The sequence below is a fragment of the Zosterops lateralis genome (assembly GCF_965231275.1).
Source record: "Zosterops lateralis genome assembly, chromosome: 4".
NCBI lineage: Eukaryota > Metazoa > Chordata > Aves > Passeriformes > Zosteropidae > Zosterops > Zosterops lateralis.
The window spans coordinates 29,560,116-29,580,750 of NC_139765.1; the positions used below are offsets into that span (position 1 = coordinate 29,560,116).

General features: G+C 40.6%; 1 protein-coding gene across 1 annotated transcript in view; it reads right to left on the reverse strand.

Annotated features, from left to right (window-relative positions):
• The window catches only part of PLXNC1 (plexin C1), a gene marked incomplete at its 5' end in the record, with an annotated part of 70,173 nt that overhangs the window by 24,582 nt on the left and 24,956 nt on the right, over positions 1-20,635 (reverse strand). Inside the window, 13 exons of the mRNA XM_083860244.1 lie at positions 954-1,152; positions 1,693-1,817; positions 2,308-2,349; positions 6,147-6,250; positions 6,603-6,704; positions 7,744-7,843; positions 11,243-11,434; positions 11,546-11,752; positions 12,666-12,753; positions 13,984-14,163; positions 15,199-15,338; positions 19,748-19,801; positions 19,921-19,996. Of these exons, the coding sequence (XP_083716370.1) occupies positions 954-1,152; positions 1,693-1,817; positions 2,308-2,349; positions 6,147-6,250; positions 6,603-6,704; positions 7,744-7,843; positions 11,243-11,434; positions 11,546-11,752; positions 12,666-12,753; positions 13,984-14,163; positions 15,199-15,338; positions 19,748-19,801; positions 19,921-19,996 (1,609 nt within the window). The remainder of the gene's footprint in view (positions 1-953; positions 1,153-1,692; positions 1,818-2,307; positions 2,350-6,146; positions 6,251-6,602; positions 6,705-7,743; positions 7,844-11,242; positions 11,435-11,545; positions 11,753-12,665; positions 12,754-13,983; positions 14,164-15,198; positions 15,339-19,747; positions 19,802-19,920; positions 19,997-20,635) is intronic.

Sequence of the window (20,635 nt, forward strand, 5' to 3'; positions counted from 1 at the left end):
TCGCTTTGGAATTGGTGTCTCCCCCTTTTTGTCTCTGAAAAATGTCTTGGGAGCAAGCTGGTGAGACTTACCCTGGTGCATCAGCAAAAGAAGAAATGAGACTGGGGCTCTGCCCTCCTGCCTAAACCCCAGGACTCAGGAAAGCCCCTGAGAAAGGAAGGATGTATCTCTATTTGAACGTGACACCATTCCTGCAGCCCAGCTAAGGCATCTCACTAGCACAGCTCTGTAAAAATATCTGGTGTATTGAGAACATCTCTGACAGTTCCTTGGCACTCTCCTCGGTTCCAGGAAACCGCTGTGAGCTGCTGAGCCCCAAAACAATTCTGCTGCTGTATTACTGCAAGCACTGATGAGAGTGATACCAACAGTGTGATAGCATCACATTGATAAGAGAGACAGGAAAAGTAACGAAGCACTGAAACCAGGAACAAAGTGCTATCAAGTTACTAAAATAAACATTAAAATGAAACTAAAAGGTTATTTTGTTTTCATTTGAAGTAATTTAGGTCTTAAAACCTGCAATACTGCTTGGAGGTTGAAAAGTTTGGAAAGAAGTTTAGTTTTCCAAAGGATGGTTTTCCTTAAATCTCCATTTCTTTCCAACAACTTGCATAGATGGGTACAGCTGCATTTTAACAAGCATATCAGTCATTTAATATGATCACAATACATCTCATGGGCTGAAATGTCTGGTATGAGAAGAGGATATGCTGGAATTATAAAATTACCCAAATCTTGGCCAAATACATGACACCATCATTGCTTGGAGATGTGCTCTTTCCCTACCTTCCACTCATGTCAGCCAGCTAAGTCACCTAAACTAGAAGAGCGCACACTCAATGTTAAATGCCAGACTGAATGCTTTAAACTGATCCCTCTAACAGGTCCTATGGAAAAAATCAATCAAAGATTCTCTGCATATCTTACACAGTGAAAAGATGTACACATACCCGGAGAAATCCAGAAAGGCAGACAGACATCCAGTTTGTCAGCAATTTTTCTACCACAGATTCGGTTCGTCTGAGCAGGAGCTTAGGCTGTACATTGCTCGATTGCTCCATCAAGTCCCTTGTCAATACTTCCAAAATATGGGTGAGATAAACTAGCTTAGTTTGTAAGGCAATAGTCAAGAAGGATGCAAACAAGCACCTGTGGGGGAAAAAAAAAAGAATACTATAATTCTGGAATGTCTCTTCTCAGTCATCTTTAATAAATGAAACACACTTCAGTGCAGTTCATATCCTAAATTCTCTCTCCTCAGGCACATAAACTGTCCACTGTTCTCTACAAAAATATAAAAAATGCAAGTCCATCTGCTCTTGTGATTATTTTTTAAACACAGCACGTGTGTCTCTAAATTTAATTTTGCAGAACACCTGCTTCACTGACAGAACTTTTCTAAACTGCAGAACTGTTGATCTAACTGCAGGAAGTGTTTACAGTTTTGAACTGAGCTTTCCTGCTCCTTTGCCTCTTTGTTTATATGTACAAACATTCCAATTTCTCTTTAATTACTTGTTTTAATGGCAACATTTTTTCTTCCTCAGTGTGCGCAGATGGAGAAGGAAAAACGCTCCAGAGTACTGCTTGTTTTGCAAAACGTAGAAAATACATTGGTGTGCTACAGCCCATGTTGTTTTTTTCCGCTAATTCTTTTTCTTGAAGATGATAAGCATAATCATACTATACCTGTCTTTCACAGAGAAATTTTTCTGCTTTTCAAGGGTGTGAATGAGAGTAACAAGAAAGTTCTTGTTACAAATTAAAGCATGCAACATGTTGAAGCTTTCATCCTTGCTCGTTTGGTCTCTGCTCTGGAATAGTTAAACAAAAATCAGCAAACTGTAGTTTGGGTACGATGGATTCTTAATGCTCAGAAAAAAATGGAAAGAAACATTTGGGATAAGATCCTGGCCTCAATCAAATCAGTGAGAATTTTGCATTTCTTTAAAGGCATTTATTTGTTTATAGCAAAAGTGCATTTGTGTTTGTGTACAACACACAATATACACATGCAGAGCATACAATTTTCTGCCCTATACACAAAGTAATGCCAGTAGTTAAGTTTGCCCATCATTTCCCATTATGAGATTCTGTTTCATTTAAGTAAGTCAGATACACATTGGATAGCAGCATCTTACACTTCAAATTCCTTTCACATATAAATTCATGTAACTCTCCTCATGGAGAAAAGGGAACATACTGAAAATGCAAGCTGATATGTTCTAGGACAACACCGAGAGAAGGGATACAATCACTCTTGAAAAAAAAATTAATTAGGCATATCACACTACATCAGCTTACCTGTGGCATTTCTTCACTGAAGATGGATGCAAAGCCTCCTGACTAAAATATAAGGGGATATTTATCATTCATAAGTACACCAAAAGTTTCTAACACATGTATGTTTAATGAGCCAAGCATGATCCTGATACTACTTGAAATAAAACAATGGAAATGCTGACTTCTAGAGCAGATACAATATAAAAACTCCACACAGTAACTTCTGCAAAGGTGCTGCCAAAGCTCACTAGAAAGTGAACTCTCAAGAAATGACCTGGTATCATCTTCAATGTGCTGTGTATGTTACTCGATGCTGCTGAGCTGCACAAGCATGGCAGTCAACCAATGCTCCCCAGGAAGGGCTGTGTGTCACTGTCATCTGCAAAGTGATGACATCTTGCTGGTGTGCAAGGGGTGCTGCAGGCTGCATCCTTCCTGGGTAGCAGCGATAGCCTTTGGTATACAGGGCTGCTGTTAATGACACTTGAGCTCATCTGCTTCCATTCATTTCAAGACACTCTATGAATATTCACTAATGAACTCTCCAGGAGGTCCCTGCTGGCAGTCTCCACTGAGGCACAGGTGCCACCACATACCCAATCCTAGCAAAACTCTCACACAAAAGGAAGCCCCCAGCTCTCAAACACCTTGTCAATGCCCCTTGAGCAACAGATCTACACTTTCTGTCATCTGCTTTATCTGTCATGCAGGCAGCCCCTAGTTTCTTTACAGAATCACAGAATGGTTTGGGTTATAAGGGACCTTAATGATCATCTAGTTCCAACCCCACTGCCATGGGTAGGGTTACCTTCTACTGGACCAGGCTACTTAAATCCCCATCCAATCTAGCACTGAACATTTCCAGGATGGGGCACCTACACTACTCTGGACAACCTGTTCTGGAGTCTCACCATCTTCATCATAACAAATTTCTTCCTTATGTCCAATTTAATTTTATCTTCTTTCAGTTTGAAACCATTAACCCTTGTCCTGTCACTACAGGCCCTGGTAAAAAGTCTGTCTCCATCTTTCTTATAAGCCCTATTTTAACTGAAAGGCTGCCTTCCCTTCTGACGGCTGAACAATCACGGCTGGCTCAGATATTCTTCACGGAAGAACCTTCTGTGCATTGCATCACCCTCCTCTGGACCTGCTCTAACAAGTCCATATCCTTCTTGTGCTGGGGAACCTCAGAGCTGGATGCAGGGCTCCAGGTGGGGTCTCACAGGGGCAGAGAGAGAGAATCACCTCCCTCAGCCTGCTGGCCATGCTTCTTTTTGATACAGTCCAGGGTATGACTGACTTTGGGCTGTGAGCACACATCTCACATTTAATTTTTCATCTACATAACTACGTAACTACATCCCTCCCTTTCCTCATTCCTCCTGTTGTATTCTACCCTATCAAACTCTTCTTCCTCTTCCTCCACTGGCTATTCCCATTCCTCCAGAACTTCTTCAGCAATCCTAATGCCAACTACCAATAAAAGATACACACACACACACACATACACACACACACACACACACACACACACACACACGTGCAGAGTGAAAGAACCAGAACTGCGTTAAAGGTTAAAAATGTCTGTGAACAAGGAACAAGCATTAAACCAAATAATGTGTGAAACTGAGGGAAAACCGAAATAATAAGACAAATTTAACAACCAAAACAAAAATCAGGCTTAGCATAAAGAACATTTTTAGAATAGATATAATATCCATTTAACACCTACATGCATTAAAAGCTATTACAGCAGATTAAATACAGTAAACTGAAGCAAGACTCTCAAAACAAAGACAAGGTCCATCACTCTTAATTTTAGGTACCAGAGTCCCTCTTTAAGCAACTTGTCCCATCCTAAGGGAGATGCCTCAGACAAATGAGATGAACTGCTTTCCTGAGCTGTCCATCTCTGCACTAACTACAGAAGATGCTCAGTGAAGACTTTAAATTTCCATGCTTAAACAGCTTAGATTAGATGATACAAAGCCCATCAATCACACTGGAGGGCACAAAGAGTGCAGTTATAGGCATCATTCAAACACATGTGGTTACTGAAGGAAGTGGTGGTTTGTCACTTTGACCCTTCTGTCAACCCTTCTGACACACCTAGTTGCAATATATACCCTACTGGCTTTTCTATTAATCTATAATATTTATTCAGTGGAGCACTGCTTTTCTGCCACATCCTCACAGCACAAGGCATGTTTGGACACTCCTGCAATGTAAACAATAAGTACTTAGCAGAAAAAATTGGTACACAACCATGTTAAGTAACTTGCCTGACACCGTATGTTTGTAGAGAGCTAACAGTAGCAAGTGTACCTTTGTAGGATAAGTATTTCAAACTGAGACAAAATCCAACTCAAATAATTTCCAGGATATGCAGTGGCATGAGACTCTCCAAGGCAAAAGAGGAGCCCTTCCCATTTTTACTTTACAGAATGCAGCAGAGTGGCGAACTTTATGCCTTTTTATCTTAACTTTTTATTTGCATAGAGCACAGCATTTCCACTGAGTTAGCTTCTACAGACTATTACTGTTTTGACAAGGGAAAGTATAGGAAAAGGTATATTCTTAAGAATAAAACTGCAATTTTAATGCTAATATGCCTGGCAACCAAACAAACAGAAAGGAAAGAAATGCAGGAAGTAAAGTTTCCTTTCTACTTCCTTCAAACCACCTTGTGACTCTCTAAAAGTTAGGCTAGGGGCACAACAGTAGTACCAGCAGAGATATTCCCAGTGTCCTTTGGTGTGAGAACTGGACTCAAATTACACAAGGATTTTGCATATGTAATTGTTAAATATTCTTCTGCCTTAGTGTCTGGCATTTGGTGTTGTACAAAATCCAAAGACCCTGATTCTGCACTATCACATGTATTTAACTTTATCACAATGAGCTTTTACTAGGATCACAAACAGTGATAAAGTGAAGCAGTGTGCAGACAAGAGTGCAAGACTTGGCTGCAGCAGTAATGAGTAATACATGAAGCCTGGCAGGTAATTCACATCCACAGCAGTTATGCCCTAAACTAATCAAGTTTCTACTTACTGGTGTCTGTCATACAGGAAAATATCACCAGCTGAGATCACAGCTTCTGCCAACTGGATAAATGCTTGTAAGCACTGGTTAACATCATGATATAATACTGAAAGCTGTGGCAAAGATATTTATCAGTATCATAATGTGCCACACATGCAAAAAAGAAATTAGTAAGAGAAGGAAAACATTCAAGAGAACACCTCTTTGGTCATCTAATGCAGTGGCACAAATTGCTTCAACAAACACTGAAAATCTCTGCCTCTAAACTGGAAGACATGTAAGTACTTATGTAATTTCTAAGCATCTGAGCTGCACTCCTCAACATCTTACCATTGCTGTCAGCACCTTGGTGTAGAAAGTCAGCACCATGTTAGAGCCATTTCTTCATCCCAGAAGTCTAATTAGGAAGTGTCATGATGTTAGCTAGCGTGTTAGCTAGCCTGACTGTTACTTTAATTAGCTATAGCTCTGGAATTGAAAGCTTGGGAACCAAAACAGCAATGGATAAATTATAGCTCAGTTAAGATGGCCTGAAAGGCAAGCAGCTCAGTGAGGCTGAACAAAAAGAAATGGATACACACACAACCCTTGAAAATTCAAGAAAGTTGCTTTTATCTACAGCATAAAGGCTTGGCTAAATACAGAGATATACAGCCTCAAGTGGTCTTTGGTAATTCTTGATTTAAGCAAAGTTTCTTGTGAGAACAAAGTGCAATTACTGTGTAGTATTTTCTTTAGTTATTTGATCCTGACATTCCTCAGTTTTTTACTGTTAGTCAGGGCTGACAACTGAAAGACCTGTAAATATTTACCTCTGGAAAGAAAGTTCTAAGAGCGAAGTGTTTGTAGTCAAGGAAGGGAACTGTTCCAAAACTATCCACCACATCTAATTCATCCATCTGCAGTTCAGCAAATCCTGAAAAAGCATCCCCCATCCCCACCCAGAGAGTTAGTTTAGTTGACACAAAATCAGCTTCACAATTATAACTTGGCCCAAGTAGATATTCCTTAAGAAACAGTTTTCAGGGAAGAGGGGTTGTTTTTAAGCTGTAGCTCTTATGAGCTGGAAAGTAGCAATCTACTTTTTTTGTTGAAGGAAATACTACATGCAATCCTATTAGCTCAGTGCTATCTGCTACTGCAGTGCATACAATATTAAACAGGAACTCTGATACAACACAAAAAAATCTAACAGCTCCGAAATGAAAATGTTTATATAATGTGAGCTTCTTGACAGTTTCAGTTCAGAAAATACTCTGTAGACCTACCCTCGCGTATTTCCTTACGAATCTCATATTCCAGCAGTTCAAGTTGCTGACTCTGTTTACGAGTTAACTCTTTGGATTTGTATCTAGTAACTATGAATGCCGCTAAAAAGGAAGAAAAAGAGACCGTGAGTACAGGCATCACAGAACAGAAAACTCCTATACAAGGCATACTTTGTAACCAAGAAACTAAAAGATACATGTAAATTTGCAGGACTAGTGTTTTACTGCTGTCCCTGTGCTAGTACCCATGAGCCCTAGTTATCTGGTTCTATACCCCAATGTTTAGTAAAAAAATCATTCCTTTTAACAAGGTCTTGAATTGCCAATCCAACTTGATTTGAAAGCGCAGCACACCCTGCTATATACAGCCTGCACAGTGAGACACAGACTCTAACAACCACTTTTACTAATAGCAACCTACTTCAGGTAGCACTGATTAAACAGAAAAAACAGTTGCTTTGAACAGAAAATCCACTTACAAATTGTTAACTTTTCTAAAGCTTATTTAAAGGGAATAAAGGCATGACATATGGTTCCTCTTTAAAAAGAACTTAAAAAAAAAAAAAAAAAGGAACCAACCAAATGAACAAACCCCTATACTTATTAAAATAAGTAGAAATTTATCAAATATATAACCAGGTAAACACACTCAGAAAAAAAAAAAAAGGAGCACCAAGAAGAAAAGGGGTAATTATTTGCCTCCTTCAGTTTAGTAATGACACAAAAATTCATGAATGATCCAAATGAGACTGCGCAGAAACACCACAAACACTGCCTGAGGATAAGCAGTTTGTTAGGGAACATCTGCCTCAGGGACAGGAGGGTAGCTGAGCTCTGACAGCTGGAAGGGACCAAGTTCTGACACAAGGATGTCAGTTCTGTGGCTTGCTTCATGAAGTGAAAGTGAGTAATCCCAGCAGAACAGACAGAAATACTGTCATGTAATGTGCTTGTGACGTGCTGCAGTCTGACAATTTGGACTTCACTACCAGAACAGAGTTAACTTTGTCCATCTTACTGGGAACAGAGTAAAATCACCAGACTCTTTGTGACAGTTCCAGACATGTGAGTACGTATAGTGTTTGTGTCATGATCATACCCTTCAGCAAATCCAAAGCTGATAACACATTATTGCACTTACCTATGATGACACCCACCACAATAGGTAGCAAAATAAGAACATATAAATATACGTGTGATGATGTTGGTTTGACTTCATGCTCGAAATTTCCCAATTTGACCTGAAAAAAGAATGTCTGTGTTAATAGAGGACAGGCATTATATCAGTACTTAAAATGACATTTAACATATTTTAAAAAAAGTATTTAAGGCACATAAGGACAACGGTAGATTATTGGGAAGACAGTAGAGGTTCAGCAAAATGCATATGAACTAACATTAACTTCATTTTTACTGTATTTGAAGTTTAAGCAGATGCAATGATGAAAAAAATTGGAGGTCCTTATGTACCACCAAATTCTGTCATGCTCCTGCTGCAAACTAGAGCCCTCAAATGAAAGGCAAGATCTAGCTTCCAGCTGGCCAAGTGGCTTATGCACTCAGAGTTGCTGCTAAACATTTTGGCATTTTGAAACAAGGAAGGCACGTGTTTGCCCTCACAGTGTCACTCTGCTGAGCAGAAAAGTAATATAAGACTCACAGTAAGAATGAGGGAAGTATATTTTTTTCATAGACACCTGGCCTACAGCCTTCTTCCCTATTTAGGAAGTTTCAACCTCTTTATGTAGGATGTTGTTCCTGAAGGTCATTAAGAAAAAATGCAACATACAATGCATGTACAACATGTACATGAACATGTTACAATACACATACAATATCCCCCAACAGCTGGCTTGTCAAAGGGAGGACAGGCATTAATTCTTAGGGATCCATGAAAGTGCTGAAGTCTGCCAAATGCTGAACTGAGGCATTCGCCACTGATAATTATGGCAGAAGAAATTTCACAAAGGAGGATCTGAAAGAGGACTGCAAAAGCACATAAATAAAGGGTAGCTAAAACTATAAACAGGCTAGACATAAAAATATGTTTTGACACATAAAAAGAATACCACCAAGTGCCAGGGATAGAAATGAGCTTGAGATAATTGAAAAGGAGGGTTGAGTTGAAATTATTTTGGGTTACAGCAGGGAAGGCAGAGATCTGGTGATTGCAATCAGTGGCTTGTCACAGGAGGTGAGCAGTCAGGGCAGCTGCAGACTGCCAACTGGATACTCACATCACAGCTATACAGACACAAGCAAGCAAAAAAAACCCCACAGGGCTAGGAAGACACAGCCTTTGTATTTCCAGGGCTACAAAGAACAGAAGACAAAACAGATCTATCTCCTGTATCAAATGTTACTTTTTCCTCTGATGTTTCTGTTTTCACAGCTCCTATGCAAAGTTCTTTTGGTCTGCACCTTCCTAGGATCCCATTAGCCTTTTCCAAGGCTCAAATGCATTAGTGGCTAAGTACATTAACCATCCTGTGACTAATACATCTACTTTTCTAGACTTGTCATGTCCAACTGAAGACTTCCTAAATCAGAAATTTCTGTTACCCATCCTTGTTTATTGAAAACTGAGACAAAACGTTCACTTAATTTTCTGCTCGTATTTCAATTACCGTTATTCTTCACCATAACTTTCCCATCTAGTGGCCCCATTTCTTTGCTTATCTTTTATCTTGCTTATAAATCATGGACTATATATGGTATACCTGAATTAATCCAATTCCTATTCCTAAATTAATTTCATTTTTCTGCATGACATTATAAAACCTTTTTTGGACTGGTAATGCCTCTGAACTTTATGTCATCAGCAAGTGTTATTAGCGCGTGCCTTGTTTTTTGTGTTTAAGTCAGTGGTGATATTAAAGAATATCTGTATGAACATCAGCATTGCCCAGAGTCAGCTCCCCACACAGAGCATGCTGTTTTTCTAACTCCTGGCACCCTCATAATCACCATGGTAAATAGTTTACCGAATGACTTCCAGGTACTTGTGCTCTTTCGCTTTTTTGTTGTTGAGTAAATCACTCATCTTAGGAAATAAAGATATCTAGCATGATCTGCTTTCATTAAAAACAATTTCAATTATCCCATTTTTCCACTTACCTCCAGGTCTTTCATGAGTAATTCAGAACACATTATAAAGTTTTACACAGAGCTAGGATTAAATCAGCAAGCCTCCATTTGCCTAGGGCTTGGGGTTTTTTTCCACTTTAAAATACTGGGTTTTTATTTGCTGCTCTCCAGTCATACAGTACATCTCCTTGACTGCAGCTTTATTTAAAATCTTTCCTACTAAGCCTACACTGTCATGTGTCAGTTCTCCCTCAGTGCTACAATGGGAATGATCCTGTTCCAGGTGTCTTTGATCCATCTGAATCTTGCTCCTGTCACAAGAATGGCACTTTCTACTCTGACACCTTCATGTAGACTCATCATTCTGTCTTTGAACCCACACTCAATATCTTCTTTCTTTTGGAAAACTAAGGTAAGAAATACATTTATTCTTGAGCCAAACTTATCTTTTATACCCATCTTATCCTTTTTACAGTGGCCCTACTTCTTTTTTGATGATCTATTCATAGGGTTTAAAAAACATGTGAGGATTTGCTACTTCTGTATTTTTCTTATGTTGGAAAAAATATTTAAGGTACTAGAAGTGCAAAGTTACACGACAACTATTGCATTTAATTTGCTTTAGTAAAGTGGTGACCTTTCTATGGCAGTCACTTCTATGAAGTTTGCAGGATGAGCATGTGATAAAGCAGGGCAACACTGATTCTTAAATGCAACATCAAACTTAGAAAGGCTTTTTCATGCCATAACTGGCTCAGATGGCAGGATCCACAGATGGGTAGATCAGTTAAAAGTGATAAAAAATCAAGAATAGCTTTTTTAATCTTTACTATGAGCCATATGCCTTGAAATCAATAGAGTTATTTCAGTTTTATACCACCACACACTGCAATAAGAGTCTGGCATAACTTTTCTTCTTCATAAATGGTAATCATAGCATTTGAAAAAATTCGAATCTTCATCTTATTCACGGAGCAAATATCTTAAGCTGCAATTCAGCTTTGACATCCATGCTAATATCCTTATATTTGGGCCTGGCTTTGTGCCACATGCTCAAAGCATTTTAGCTTTCCCAGTGCACATTGAATTTCACCGCCTTTTTCATCCAGAAATGCCTTCTGTTTCAGTGGTGATCCCTGAGACAGATCCTTACCTAGGAGGAAAAAGAGACTGGGAGAACACAATCCTTTTCCTCATGGGCACACTGGAGAATTAGATTGCTTACAGATCTAAGATGAGGTGCTCTCCTGGAGACAGTGATGCTGTTCCAATGATATCTGTTCTGCAGCTAAGAAGTGTGACAAGCTACTGGTCTCCTGGAGCTCAGCAGCGAGTTCAGCTTAGACTGCAAAGCTTACCTCTGACCCCATTCCAGTAACCAGACAGAAAATGAACTCAGTTCTATCACTGGTACCTAAGCTAGGCAGGCATGCTTTGATATGAAGAAAAAAAACTGTACTACAAATACCATGAGAGCATTAATGATACATTCTACTACACTTGTATAAACATTCAAACACTGCTAAATTCCAACAAAAGAGATTTCTACTTACAAAAACTTTCACTGTGGAGAAGTCAATCTTGTCAGTTCCTTCCCTTTTGAATTTGCACAGTATGGTGCTACGGTCTGGCTTTTTGGTAATATTTTGGACACTGAACCATATCTTTTTGGTCTGTGCACCAGTCATATATGACAGATAAACCTCTACCTCCGTTTTAGAAATATTCAAGTTATCATTTTCTTTCTAGAGGAAAAAAATTGACGACAGTGATCAGTCACTAAATACAGTAAGAAGAAAATGATCTCTAAGCACAATTTTAAATTAGGTACTGTAGTTTATTATTTCAAAACTTACATATATTTTTAATTCTAGATCAGGATCCAGTTCGGTGTGCAGCTGGTAGTTAATGAACACTGGGTCTGGGTGATAGTGTAATTTGACACATGGTATAAAGGTAGTATCCACTTTTAACATCATATCAACAACTTTACCCTCTGTTGCATGGCTCAGGCTTGGTGTTAAATAATGATATTCAGATGCATTTCCAGGACACCTAGAGACCTAGAAATGCAATAGCAAAGCTCTAACAGTCATTAAATACTCAACAGTGGGTACAATTACAAACAGAAGCATTCAAACTCATTTTAATGTCTTCCTGACTTCACACAGATACCTGCTAAACCTCTTCTCTGAGATCAGGGCTGCATGCAGAGCACCTGGAAAAATTTCTTTGTTGAGCCCATGTCTACCTTTAAGTGCATTTGTCACACACTCTGCACACTGCTTTAAGGCTGATTGCTCACTGCTAAGCTAACTATTTCCTGCAATGAGACAGGAATTGTGACAAAGAATTTTCCTTCTTTCCATCAATGCAGGTGACAAGAGAAGAGTAAGACAAGCTCTCCAGCACTCCTAGGCATTTGCTCTTTCTAACTTAACTCCTGAGAGAGAGGGTTGCTATAGTCATTGTAGCATTGGGTCACTGTTTACTCCACTGAGTGATGCTGCTGTGTTCTGGTCTCTGTGCTGCAAGGGTCAACAAAGTGCTTGGCTCCTCACAGTCTTGGGGAAAGGGTTTCATCCCAACATCAGCTCCAGCCTGCTGCCCCTCACTGAGGCAGCAGCACCATTTGGGCTTTCAGCACGTAGCCAGAGGGAAGTACAGCACCCCATGCTCCAACACACCCATATGTGAAGACTAGGGAGACTCAAAAAGGACAGATTTGGAGCAAGTCCCTAGACCATAAAAAAACCCTCAGGGAATAATGCAGGAGAGCAGCTTATGTGTATTTGTTATTCTGTACAAAGAATGTGTATAACTGGAATCCTGTAAGTGGTCATATTTATTTCAGCAGGGTGACTGACATGTCCCTGCAAGTGGTTGGAAATCATTGAGGTCTCCTCAAACCTTAGGAACAAAACCTAACGCATCAAAAGAGCTCTATTTGGTATTATAAAGGAGATTCAGACTTACTGTGAGGTTCGATCTCTGGTCATCTGAAATAATCACACTGTCCACCACATTAAAATTTCTACCAGTTGTAGTAATTTTGCGACCACCACTGCAAAAACCAAAGCAAAACAAAACAAAAACAAACATGAGGAGAAAGGGAGGTTAATATTATCTGTTTTCCCGCAGACATGTCCTGCATTAAGATTTCAGTTGTGAATAGACTTCTCAAGGGCATTTTGCTTTGGTAGCAGACAACATAATGAAGTCAAACTGCAGAACAAGATAATTTGAGCTATACTGTGTGCTTCCCCTCTTTCCTCATAATGTAATAGTAAATACTTCTGCTACCTAAAACCACATGACTAGATTCCATACACATGTATACTACCTTTCAGAGACTCTCCACCTTTTCTTCTATTTATGCATCATGGTGTTTCACTGCCTCAGTGCAGCCCTGCCTGTGCTTAATTCTTGCCTTCTTCCGGACAAACCCATGGTGCCAGGCACCTCACAGGAAACACTCTCAGCGGTGTTCAGACCATCTGTCTCAGCACACAATGGTGCTTGTGTCTGAGGCCTCTGGCTCACAATCTCTGCTGTACAGAGTTGGAGTGGCTTAAGGTACTATTAATTTCCAGCTGCCTGAGCTGCCTCTCACCTAGAGATGAGGGCATGCATCCTGGCTGCTCAGCTGCTACAGCTGCCAGCCCAGCCCATTACTTCAAATCCTCACTTGACAAGATATCAGATTCAGAACATGGGAACAGGTAAAAACCGTGAAACCACAAAGGGACAGCTGGAAAGCTGTGCCAGAGAATATCTTTAAAACCACCCTGTAAGTCTTTCACCAAATCTGCAAGTCTCCCACAGAACACAGCAAAGGCTTGAAAAGGGCTCTTTTGGCTTTAGGGAATCATAATGTAAAGCAAGTCTGTATACATCAGTGCAATGATGATTATTTTCACTTCACTTCCAATCCACTATTACTTTATACTGTTTCACAGATGAAGGCTATATTAGCATCAAGAAATCAAAGTTAATTGGAGTTAGAATTTATGCATGCTATCCATATTTTGGGTTTAGATTTAGTAGGAATAGACTACTTTTGACTTGTATAAAGGAGAACTGAGGTGGGTAGAAGGTCTACAGAATTCATCTTGTAGCTATTATGACCCTATTTGTTAAATCACTTCACAGGCTTGAGTTCATCCAACACAACAGGTTACAGCAGTCATCCAAGCTTGCTTCAGCTGCAGTCTGGCCAAGGAAGAAGGCTCATACTGGCTCAGTGCAGCAACACTTGAATAAATGCATAAAAGGTACAGAAAGATAAACTTACCTGATCCAGGAGGTATTTGGTGTAATTCTAGAACATGATGGCAGTGAAACATAATGCAGGGTCATTGGTGGTGAACATTTTTTCCCATTAGCCTGGATACATATACTTTTGGCCTCCTTACGTGTTGGTGGGAGAGCAAATGTCATTTGTGTATCATTTAGCACATTTCTAACTTTAATGCTGGAGAAGAAAGAAAACAAACACTGAAACACAGATGCCAGTCACTGGTGTTACTACACGAAGCCTATAGCCTACAGCAAGTGATAAGGAGAAAAGAGAACTGAATCTCTGTCTGAGCTGCCAGATGGAGGTGGAAAGAGAAAGCAGGGAGTTGAAGAGACAAAGTAGGGCATCTTTTGAATGAAACTGCTATGTGACACAATAATCACAGAAAACAGCATAGATGATCAGCCCTGGGATGAGGCTATGTAATGCAATGTGTGATTTTGCTGTTTACTGTGCACTTCTCTGTGCTACCAGCATGGTCCATGAGCTAGTGAAAAATGAGAATCTTCATTTTCCTTTTCTTTCTTCTTTTTCTTTCTCTTTTCCTCCTGTTTTTTCACTCCTTCCTCTTTCTCTGTACTTCCTGTCTTACCCTCCTCCTCTCCTTTTTTTTTCTGGTCCCCTGAAAATTCATGGTTGAAGCAAAAATTGAACACTACCTTTTCAAGTGCTAGCTATGTAAAATGGGCTTCCTAATCACAGGCAGCCATTGCAGCTGCACCTGAAAATAACTGATTCAGAATAAGACTGCCTAATTATCTAGGGGCTTACACTGTGTTATCATCAACAGAGAAAAATAGGAGCTGTTGTATGAGATTTCCTTCCCTGGCATGGTGTCTGTGCTTTACAAGCAGAATTCTAGAATATATGAGGAATATTTTGAAGCAGAGGAGATTCAAACAAAAGCTGAGGCTTTCCTTTGACCTAACTTCTTGGTGCCTGCTAGAAGGCACAGATAGCCACAGATACAAAACTGTCCTACTGCTACTGAGAGAACTGACAACCCATCCATCCCTCGTGTTGTACTCAAACACCAAATTCATTTCCATCCTTTGATAATTTAAAGTGGAAGTATAATTAAAGGAGTGCAGAGCACCCCCTGCTCTGCTGAGGAGAGGTACATGACAAGTGTTCACACAACCATATTGCTACAGCAAAATGGATATAATTTTCACCATGCAAAAAGTGTTACTTTTTTGTTTAACTTACACATCTGGTTTACAGCCAGTAATTCCAGTCAGTATCAGTTTTATGCCTGATGCACGTGAAAAGTTTGCTCCTTTGACTGTTATTTCACTTTTGCCTAATGTAGAAATCCACAAAGGTTCAATGGATTGAATGCTGATATGCTATTAGGAAAGAAAACAAAACAAGATCTGGTCATGAAAAGGCTAAGCAGATAAGCAACAGCTGTAAAAATAACCACTACTCCGGAATGGCACTGGCATTTTTATTAATAATTCCAAATCCTGTTAAACTTAATCCTGACAAGTATTGTCAATCACAACTTCATTACAAGCCAACTATTTTTACCTACATATTTTATATTTCAGTTTATCTCATAACAAAGTTGCCCCAAGGAATCACAGTCTGACATGCTGGAAGGCAGGTAGCACAAAAACCCAGCTTGAAATGATACATTTTATGTGACCCCTGAAGAACTAAAAAATAAGGCAAGACAAAACCCACGGTGCTGTCACTATGAGAGATCAGATGAACAAATGAAGGCATCTTTTGTGACCTGAAAAGGGGAAGCAGGGTTAAATCCTTGAATGAAAATTTGAGAAAGCACCCCAGAATTAGCTTTACTAGAAAGTCTTTTCAAAGTCATACATAAAACTAAACATACAAAACAACTGCAGGGGAGTCTTTGGGTATCTCATTTTTACGCTAAGAAGTTCTCTAGCATTTAAAAATAACCCTAGTTTGCTCTGATGGTGTCACAGTCTTGCAGAAAAACTGTGCTTTTCTTTTCTATATTTACTTATTCTAGCTTACTAACACCACTGAGCAAGAAGAGATTTTTTTCCCTACTGTATTCACTTGATACTTTTTACGGCATCTCATGTTTAATCAGTTTTGCTGCTTCCCCAGCTTTACAATCACACAGACAGTTTCTTCTCTGTCTTTCAGACAACAAACTGAAACATTCAAAAAAACCAGGAAAATATGCATGTGAAACCACAAACTGTTTGGGACCTTCTCAGGCAAACCATTTATAGCTTAAGTTTAGACTGCCTGTACTACTAGTTCAAATTGAGTTTTTAGAGCATTGTGATTATCCTGATTTTTGCTGTGCACCTGTGGACACATTCACTGGGCAGTTCAGTCTTCCTGATCCCGTTAAGGGTACTGGTGAAGAGCCTCTAGGAAAGTTCATCCCACAGGTTTTTCTCACCATTAATCATTTCATGTACCCAAAACAGCACTAATAAGGGCTGGTAGTCTGAGGGGACTATCAGGGTCACAATGCTTTGACCATTTAAAAAGGGTCCCTGCACATTGTCCCCACATGCTACCACGGTTCACTGAATGCTGGAGCACTCCAGAGCAAATGAGGGATCTGTCACCACTGATTGAAAGCTGCAACTTGTGCCTTAGGAAAAGGCCAGAGAGTGCAAAGGCTGGGGCCAGAAGGCCTGCAAAAGGGCCTCCAAGATGACCTCTGTATGGATAATAGTGGAAGGCAAAAGAAATCCCTCACAAACAGCCTGAGGGGGAAAATTCGCTCCCACGATGATCTGGAAATCAGCTTAATCCTTGAGACAGGACAACTGAAGCAGATATCTAAGAGATCAAAGCCAGCAAACCGCTATTGCTTTTCTTCACCTACATCCTGCCCTTCTGCTTGTGTCCAACCCCCAGTGCACCGAGGACAGTCAATACCCTCACAAAAAATCCAGAAGCCAAATACCACAGAAAGGAAGAAAACACTGCTTTGGGTTCTCACTGGGAGAGAGGGACCAGGGAGCCCTGAAGCACCAGAATACCACAGTATCACACAAACACACGGAGATCCCCCAGAGCGCATCAGGGCTGTGAACTCCAGCGAGGGAAATGCCAGGCACCCATTGCTCAGGGGTGCAGTGGGATGCTGCAGTGCTTCAGGGCTCCCACTGGTCTCCTTGCCAGGCACCACACACCACAGAGTGCTTCAGATTACCTGCCCTGCTTCTTTTCTTACACCATGAAGAAATCACAGAAAGAATTGTTCACTAGGGATGTTTCAGTGCCCTCTGAAATCACGCCTTCCCATAGGCTACACAGCACAGACTCCCTCAAGGCATCCTGCCTTGGCCTCATGGAGTCAGTGCAGCCACAGCACTGAGGTAAGATGACCTCAGCTACTCAAGAGTCTGATTCCCACCCAGCTTGACTGCCATAATCTGCAGTACTTGCCTCGGCAGCAAAAGAAACCAATAATTTCCTCTCTGAAAGCAGGAAGGACCTCATGCCCTCACCGGGGTCTGCAGTGCTCATTTCCCCAGCGCCAGACAGCCACTGACCTTCCAGTTGCTACATGGCAGAGGGAGCAATACCCAGTGGCAAGAGGGGCTCCAGCAGAGAGGCAGAAGAATATTTATAAAAATCACTAGTTGTGAGGCATGTGATGGAAGTGTAAACATGCAAAGAGACATATAGAAAGCGTGCACCAGGTCCTCAGGTAATGTAAATCAGCACAGCCCTGTCAGCTTCAATAGAGTTCCACATTTCTGAGCTGCAGCCTCCTCCCCCCTCCCCTGGACAGCCTAATGCTTCCCTGGGGCTGTGTGAACTGTGGCAGCCACATCCTCAGAGGTGTGGTTAGCAGGGCTGCAGGTCTCAGAGAGGTATCTGGCAGCAGCCCAGGTTAAGCAGTGCCTGCCACCCTGGGGAGTCCCTCTCTGGCACAACCCCCCCTGCATTGCTAACACAGGGCCCCGAAAAACTGCACTGGGGAACTGGCCCAGACAAAAAATAACCTGCTGAAAGATAATTGTTATTTCCAGCCAAATCAGGTCCCTAGCCAAGTGTATTCAATCCAACCACTCCAGCTGCTGCTCTGGCAGGGGAGGGGGAAGGTGCATGCATAGAAACCAGCAGCTGGAGTAAGGAGGAGGGCTGGGGCTGGCACTGAAAAAAAGTATATTAATCTAAATGCTCAGCTGGGTTTGTGGGAAAACACAAATCCTCTTTTTCCACTCTCCAGTATGCTCTCCTTAAAGCACAAGCAGTCAAAGGAGAGCAGGATTTCAAATGCAATTTCAAGCTCTCTGAATGGATCAATCACTTTTAAATAAACATCTGCCTTTGCACTGCCTCTGGTGCTTTCACTGCCTTGTCCATCACTGTCTTTCCAAGATAAGGCATGTGGAAGAAAGCCATCTCCCAGGCAATTCCAACTATTTACCAATGTCAAATTAATGCACTTGGAAGCAGAGCAAAGAAGAATTTCCTCTGTTCTTTCACCAGACATAATGCTTTAAATGCAGATCAAATCCAGAATATTAATGCTCAGAAGCACATGTATTACAATCCCACACATCTCTGTGAAAAACAAGATGTATTTTGTGATTTTGTTTAAGAAATATCAGCTGAGCACCTGAATTTAGGAGGTCCCTGTCTTGAGAGGTAAAAGTTTGGTTAGTTCTAATAAAACACTTAGAGATAAAAACACAGCCACTATTTATAACAACGATGCATCATTCACAGAAAAGCAGAAACCAAAAAGTGTAGGCAGCAAATCTCTATGTACTTACTCATCAGTCAATTCTCACTCTACTACTCATTTTTTTCCTAACACCTGCATGTCATAAACAACCACTGATAAGAAGATCACTCAGTTTTATGAAAAAATAAAAACATTTTAGTTCCATAAAGAATGAAGGGATAACCTCATGGTTAAAGGGCAGATCTATGATCAGAAGGTCAAAGGGCAGGCCTATGAGACAAATCATTTAGATTGTGTGCACACATATAGTCTCTATGAATTCTGGAGAGAATTCAGTAACCAGATTCAGCAGGTACTTTGGCAGCACTACTGACACTTCTTCCTTCCCAGTGATCCAGCTTGTGTGGATCTATCTCCAGTTTTGTCTACAGCCTGGAAATAAGGAAAATTTTTCTGAAAGTGTGAACTAGAGATTTACTAACACCCATGGATTTCAGTTCCTGGACTCATCCTCTAGCCACTTCTCTGTTATGCAGAAACTGGGTGGCACATCCTCCCCTTCCTTCTGCTCCCCTGGCAGCTATGTTTCAAGAGAAGCTGTGATCTGGCTGCATAAAATGAGGAAGTGGTTTGAGACTCTGAAGCCTAGTTTCCCAGAGTTGTCTGTGACAGCAGAACTCAAACATACCTTTAAGTCTAGGTAAAATATTAAGCCCAAAATGTTCTCCTTTTTTGTTGTTGTTATTGGTCAGCTCATGTGTTCCAGCCCTCAGCATGCTGGCTCCTGTGGAGCGACTAAATACAGCATACAGGGACTTTGGCATTTAAAGCAATGGTGTAAACACTGCATCTAGAGGTAGGCACACGACAATTGCAGTGTTCACTGTCTCAATGCCTGCATCTGAAACACAATTTTTTGCTGGTACCTTTTAACATCAATGGAACACTAAGAAAAAAAAAATCAATCCAAATTCTGCATTACCTTTCTTTGTAAATGACTGCCTTCTCATCCATATCTCTATTTTTTCTGCAGTCCTCTCATTTTAAATAAATTTCTCCCCCAGCCCAGAGAGCCTTAATAATGCTGATATTAAAATGCTAACTAACCTCTGTCTTCTGCACAGTGGTCATCCCCTTGGAAGCAGGTGCACCGCAATCATCCTGGGAAAAAAAAAGCATTTCTCCACGTCAGGATAAAAAGAGACAGATTGCTGCTCAGATGTAAAAAATACAAGGAAAAGGCATCACAGGGGACTCCAGTTTTCCCCAACAAACTTCACCTGGCAGGTGGTGACAGGAGAGACACGTATCCATTCACAGCTGGCACACTCACCCTTCTGTATACACCGTGAGCAGCTGGTAACACAGAAACAGAGTTTTTGTAAGAACTCAATCTAGATTCAGTCATGAATGTCAAATTTCAAGTGGCAGAAAAAAGCATCAACCCATGGGAACAACCAAGCAAATATGTAATGGAATGGGGAGAAGTTCATTTACCCTCCAAGCCTATAGTTCTGCCGTACTAATTCGGAGAAGAAATTTAGTATGAAATACAATCTGTATTGAGATGCTGAGAGTCACCAATTTCAAAAAAAGCAGGAAGCAGAGGAAACACTTCGAGTTACATTTTACTGTAATTTCCTCCAGTACGTGAGTGGCCAGGTAGTACATTTTAACCATGAAAGAGCAGAAAACCATCACTGATTTTTTCCAGCTTGTCTGAACTTCTGTTCCACATGTGTAGTGCTAGAAAGTATTGCCAGTTTTCTATTGCCTTCATCTACCAAAAAATATGCCTGTTGGGAGACTGGTTTGTCCCTATCTTGCTTTGCAATGCTTCTATCTATATGGAAGAGAGCCACAAGCAGCACAGTCCCTCTCCAAACATGCTGAAAAATGCTCTAATTTAGAGAAAGACAGCTCCTTCCCCCTATTCCTCCAGGGGACAGGGCAGTAATGTGCCACTTCCCAAAAAGCAAGAGTTTTATTTCATCC